The following is a 6,658-nucleotide window of genomic DNA, read 5'->3' on the forward strand; positions in this document are numbered from 1 at the left end:
TTAAAGCTATGCACATACATGTGGAGTGTTTGTGGCACACTCACTATCAGTGATTGAAGTTTTTCAAAGCTGATGCGGATGTACATTCTTGATTCACATGTTAGTTATTGATTCTGTTGTGCATGTTGCAATTATTGCAGCAGCCTCTATTTAATTAATTCTAGCTTCTGTTTTGACCAGAGGTTAAAAGTCTCCCAGACTGATCCTGCAAAGGATTTTCTGAAGATGTATGGTGGGATACCACAACCTTCATCAGATGAGATCAACAACCTGAAAAAAACTGTCTCTGCTTTGACCCAGAAAAACATAGACTTGGAGAAAGAATGCCAAAAGTGGAAAGACTTGGTTCTTCAAGGTATCTTGTTTATTATGTACTGGTTGTAGAAAATTTTTTCTTAAGGATCAGTGATAGCTAATTCTGTTTACCTGTATTTTTTCTGTCATTGTGTCTAGATGTGCCAGGACTCATTTTTAGCATGAAGAAGATTATATGCCAGCCTGCCTCTCCCAGGACGCCCGGATCAGAGGACTGTCCTTCACAGTGTCTTCCCTATTTCACTCAGCCCACCTCCAGCTCCTCATCTACTGTTTCAACACAGTCTAGTTCACCTTCAGCCAGCTCCCAGTCATCAAAGGTGATTTCTTTTTAGAAATTAATACATGATAGAGAGAATTGTTTGGAATGCTTGTTATGAGTTCGGCAGATATACTTTATTTATCCAACTATATCAGTAAGTATCTGTTTTGCTGTACAGAAGAACTACAGAAAATTCAATTGAATAATTTACACATTGGCACACAGTTGGCACATACATTTGTCTATGGCCTCAAAGTATGTATTAATATGTGCACTGACCAGATGTTTTCTGTTTACCTAATGTCCTTCTCAGATGGCAATTGATGCTGGGAGTGGAGACATGGATACAACTAGTTCTTCACCATCAAAGGTCTTAATGAATATCATATCAATGAATATCATATCAATATCATATCATATCATATCATGATCAGGCATGCTTGTAATGTGTAGGGCAATCGTGATTATACTGTATAGTGTGTGTGTGTGTGTGTGTGTGCACTGCTTTATGTGTTTTCTTTCTGTGCCCAGTATTAACACATTATATAAGACAACCAGGTTGTGTCATACAGGGTTGTAATTTACCAAGTTATATAGTTTTTTCATATCCTAAAATTTTATCTTTAAGCCCTTTGTTTAACACCTGTCCTTTGTTTAACACATTTTTCTTCCTTTAAAGGTTGAGATCTTGGTGGATAAGCTTGCATGGGCTTACGCAGTTAATGCAAATTCATGTACAACATTTGTAAAACAACTGCTTACAGCTGTATTCCCCCCTGAAGTGCTTCTAGTCAGTAATCTTCGGGGAACCGACAAGGGGAAGGGAGAGGCTCGTCTCCCCCTTGAGAAGACCAAAGTTGATGCCATCTACAGTAGGTTCAGTGTTATCAATAGCTGTTATGATACTGATCTCTGCTGTGAATGTCAAGTATAGCCTACTAACTTTTGCATTCTTTGGGTTTGTTTGTTAAAGATGCAACTCTGGAGAGATGGCCGGGTACCCCTCTGTCCCTGATAGGGAGCAGAATCAATGGGAAGATAACAGAGATGCGGAATAAAGTTAAGCAACAGAAATGAGAACATTGAAATGTAAGTTTTGTTCTTAATATCACAGTTCAGTTCATAAATATTACGTACAGTTATGGACAGTATATGAATGAGTTCATTATACCACTTAAAATGCCACTTTATCTCCTAAATTGTGGGAATGGCAATGTCTGCCATTGATGTTGAAAATAAGTTTTATTTCATAACGACATGCCTAACCATCATGTTTTTGATAGGATCAGTAATAGTAGATACAGTTAGTAGAAGTGCAAGGGAACTATTTGTAAGTAGAGGTTTCAAATAAATTTGGTTAAAATCCCTGTGTATTGCTCTTTAATCACACAATGATACTCATACAAAGCATATATTGTACATATATGCGACACATATAGGAAACATCAGTGTGTAAATATGTATTACTCATATATAATTTCCTTTTACATATCAAAATCTTATCAAAACCATATAAAAACGTCATAGTTTCTATATACATTTGATCTGTGTTACATACACAAATCTATCAGTAATGGTGGTTTATCATATAGGAACAACACAATATTACTAATGAAAAACATATACTTCACATATAAGAAGCATGTATTATATGTCAGACAAACATATACAAAAATTTGTGTGTACATGTGTATAACATATATATACTTTTTCTTTCTAATATCAAAATCTTATCAAAACCATATGAAGACTGCATTATTTTTATATACATTGCATGTGTGTTACATGCACAAATCTGGTTGTAATGGTGTTTTATCATATAGGAATAATACTAAAATGTTATATAACATATTCTAAAATGTACATCTCTCATGTACTGAAAGTATATGTCACTGTATAATTTACTTAGTCAGTTCATGTAGATGTGTGCTTTATTCATACATGAGGGAAATATGAAATGGGCCACTTTTGTGATATGTGCCACATAAGATTTTCATAGCCATATGCAGGCTTGGAATTTCACCATTCTGGGGGCAAGGCCACTTGGCCTTCAGTTGGGCATATTTGGTGGGGGGCAAAAGCCACATGTCAGGGCACCAAGGCCAAAGTTAACTATACAGTAGTCACTGTAAAAATTATAAGATCCTGGAGGAACTTTTAGGGGTTCTTCAATTTGAAACTGTGGGGGAACCTCAAAAGGTTCTTCGAAGAACCTTTAAAGAAAGGTTCTTTGAAGAACCTTTTCAAAGGTTGCTTGAGGAACCTTTTGAAGTTCATTACAGAACCTTCATTATTATTAACCTTTATTATTATTATTATTATTATAATGTATTAACCTTTATTGTTATTATTATTTTTATTATTAGAATGTGGGATAAATGTACATGAAACAACAGATGTATTTAAGCAAGAATTTAATCAAAAGCGTCAAATCATGTCAATGGCAAAATATTAGGAATACTGTACATGAAAGGATGGACAGATAGATATATAAATAAATATATTAATAAACAAATAATACACAGGCTACATAGATGAAGGCATGAATGAAAACATCTATTAAACAATGCTATTAACAAGAACACAATTAACTTCCTAATCTAAATGAAATAGTCAATAAATTATTGATTGAACTATTGAGTATTTAATTTAGAGTATGAAATTTGACATCCGAAATACGGCAATGGGGATTTTTTCTTTTGTCTTAATATCACACATAGACTGTAAAAACAACAATGTCTTGTTCACGGCCTTTGGGTATTCCATATTGAAAATTAAATAAACTGCTAGCAATGCTCCAATGCCCATCAACACATCTTCTGGTGTTACGACGTCTTGTCCGTCCATGCAAAGTGTAATGGTGGTGTCTTCCTCAAAGGGGTTGCCTCTCATGCATAGGGTAGGTGTGGGTGTCTTGGATATCTGAAAAGTACAGAATAACAGTATTTAGAATGGGGATTGGTGATATTCAAGTCCATTGGCAGGGGAAGTTTCTAACAGTGTCAAATGACTGGTACTCTTGCCTTATCCACAACGTATGAGCCTTACATTGGATTTGGATACGCTTTCATCACCAAGAACATCTACAATCTCATTGTCCTGTAAATATTACATTCAATTTAAAGTAAAGGTCAATTTGGTTAAAGAAATGTAATAAGTAGTAATATATGGTGTTTAATTATCATCTGAAAACTTACATTGGATTTGGATACGCTTTCATCACCAAGAACATCTACAACCTGTCAGTGTAAAAAGATCATCAGTGAACATATGCACACGCACGCACACACACACACACACACACACACACACCATACCTGAACTACAGTGTTTGCATCCTGGGTAGCAGGTATCTGTGTGAATAGAAAAAAAAATAAGTGTGGTTTCCCTCACATTGGATTGAGTTTTGTCCTGGAATCAAAGTAAACGGCAATAAGGATCACAGTGAAGTGTAATTCTGAAAGCTTCTGCTTGAGATACAGATGCATTTTGCTTTGTGAGGAAAAGGTACGGAGCCCAGGAGGTGTCATTGCAAGATATTTTTGTGTATTGAGAGAACGTGCACTAATTTTACTAAATCGTGCACACGTTTTACTAAATTGTGGTCTCATTTTACTAAATCGTGCACACGTTTTACTAAATTGTGGTCTTAATTTAGTAAATTGTGCGCACGTTTTACTAAATAGTGCGCTCATTTTACTAAATTGTGCTCTCAATTTAGTAAAACGTGCAAACGTTTTATTATATTGTGCGCTCAATTTACAACAATTAAAATGAGAGCACAATTTAGTTAAATGAGCGCACTATTTAGTAAAACGTGCGCAAAATTTACTAAATCGTGTGCACGTTTTACTAAATCGTGTGCACGTTTTACTAAATCGTGTGCACGTTTTACTAAATTGTGAGCACGATTTACTAAATTGAGAGCACAATTTAGTAAAATGAGTGCACAATTTAGTAAAATGAGCCCACGCTTTCTGGATATATACCAAAAAATACCTTGCAATGACCCCTCTAGGGCTCCGTAAAAAGGTGACTTGCCTGTGATGAATTTTGCCTTTTCCCATACTTTGCTCGATGGTATCCAATTTCAGGAAGGCTCAGTGGGATTCTTTCCTTCTTGAATTTGTTTTTAGCATTCCCAACCAACTATAATATGAAAGGTTATATAAACCAATTAGCCTAAAGTAAAATTCAAATGCAATGGCCTGGTTTATACAGGTGTTAAGCAACATACCAACAGAAGTGAAGAGTGTCATAGGCATACATGATTCAATTGCATCTGTAAGTGAGCAGACTACAACAACCTGAATACCCCTGACAGGAATATCCCATCCCATTATCCCTACTTGTTAGGTGCCCTAAAAAAGGACCCTCACTACAGCCAGTAGGCCTAACTGTATGTTTATTACTTTAATAATCTACTTACATGCATATCCTGGTCCTGTGCGATCCCGGAGGAAAGGGTGCTTAGATACAGCAGCAGCACAAATGTCATGATACTGGATACCTTTGAAATTAAACATAGAGATGGAGTAGCCTATATTTTAAATGACTTAATGATTTAAATGACTGGTTGTTGTTTTGCGTGAATGCAAATGAAGAACAGTAAGTAAAGCTGTAGGCTACCTCATGCTACACACTTACCACATAGAAATTGAATAAAATAGGACCTGTATAATCTGTGTGCAGCAGTATGAACGTCAGGACTTCCTCCATTAATGTTAGCTTTCATTTCAGGAGAGTTGGAAACACGGGAAGTTGAAAAGTCTGTGCTGAAGGAGTAAAATAGACAGAATATTTGGCTAACATTCATTTTAAGCATAGCATACAAGCCAAGGCATAATGCTATCTTATAACTTAAAAAACTAACGGTAGGCTAAATAAGGCTGCTAAGCTCTAACGTTATGTTAAACAAAAAGTTAAGGTTAATGTTCACGAACGGTGACACGTTGATCTTACCTTTAGTTGTATGCTATAGCCTATAATGAGGTCATGGTTAAAACGTCTCGTTTCCATTTAATATGTAGAATATGTATCATTTAAGGTATAGTTTCTGACAAACGTCAACATTAAAAAAGCTTGAGATAGGGCTGTCAAAATGTTGCACTCACCTCCTGTAGTGTTGACTCAACTGTCAAATTCTGTTGCCATTTTTAAAGAAGATTCCACACGCGCGTCATCGCCTCGAGCAACACCTGTGCGCCCATCGAGTTATCCGACCGTGTTCTGCTGCTATTTTGGCATAGGCAGTAGGCCTAGCCTATCTAGTTTTTTAAAATAGTTAATTACACACAATAAACAAAACACCACACAAGTAGCTGAATGCTTCAGATCTTTTGCGCAATTAAACACTAGTCAAACTATAGGCGATTACTCATCAAAACTCTTATTTTGTTGTCATAGCCTATCACAGGCCTAGCATCATATTATCTGATTAGGTTAGCCTATGTTTTGAATCAGTTAGGCCTAGGCTACACAGCAACATAGGCCTGTAAAAGATAAATTCAAGAAAATTATTCTTTCTCAGCTGGAGATCCTCCAGGAACCTTGATTAAATTGGGTTCTTTGAGGAACCTCCTTTCATACTGAAAAATCGTTAAGGTTCTTGCAGAGACCTCTAAGAGCGTCAAGGCACGTTTGAGTTCTCAGAAGAGCCCCTGGGTTCTTGGAGTAACATTGAGGTTCTTCAAGGAACTATCCAATTTTTACAGTGTAGGCTATAAAAATGATCAAAGTTGTATTTCGCCTATTCACTGCAGTAGACCTGCATCACTGTATGAAACATGACACATTACATAGAACTGTAAATCATCTGATCATCTATTTACAGATATCTAGGCTATATATAACATTTATTTTATATTTGGCCTGTTATGAAATCATGTATTGAACAATTTAAGCACAGCTCAACTTTAAGAAACTCAAATAGCCTAGATGCATGCTTAGCATTTTGTGATCATTAAGGCTACTTTCACAAACTCTTAGTCAGCTGTCCTCTGATTTACCAATATCTAGGCGATATCTGTAACATTTATTTTGTATTTGGCCCGTTATGAATTCATGTGGAATAATTTAAAC

The 6,658-nt window shown here is 35.9% G+C and overlaps 1 protein-coding gene and 1 long non-coding RNA gene across 2 annotated transcripts; one reads left to right on the plus strand and one right to left on the minus strand.

Annotated features, from left to right (window-relative positions):
• Positions 1–258: 258 nt before the first annotated feature.
• LOC143102753 (uncharacterized) lies at positions 259–949 on the plus strand. Its single transcript, XR_012982640.1, has 3 exons — positions 259–355; positions 454–635; positions 891–949. It is a non-coding gene; the product is annotated as an uncharacterized LOC143102753 (long non-coding RNA).
• Positions 950–3,226: 2,277 nt separating this feature from the next.
• Positions 3,227–6,209, minus strand: LOC143102957 (uncharacterized). Its single transcript, XM_076266750.1, has 8 exons — positions 5,692–6,209; positions 5,225–5,352; positions 5,007–5,087; positions 4,619–4,726; positions 3,895–3,930; positions 3,775–3,816; positions 3,626–3,676; positions 3,227–3,499 (listed from the first exon to the last, which is right to left on the minus strand). The coding sequence occupies exons 2-8, from the start codon at positions 5,294–5,296 to the stop codon at positions 3,227–3,229; spliced, it is 663 nt and encodes a 220-aa protein (XP_076122865.1). The 5' UTR covers positions 5,297–5,352; positions 5,692–6,209.
• Between the last annotated feature and the right edge of the window lie 449 nt (positions 6,210–6,658).

This window comes from Alosa pseudoharengus, unplaced genomic scaffold, assembly GCF_046254945.1.
Source record: "Alosa pseudoharengus isolate Yale_2024_CS ecotype anadromous, Long Island Sound unplaced genomic scaffold, YU_APseudo_1.1 YU_APseudo_1.1_scf_4, whole genome shotgun sequence".
Lineage (NCBI taxonomy): Eukaryota > Metazoa > Chordata > Actinopteri > Clupeiformes > Clupeidae > Alosa > Alosa pseudoharengus.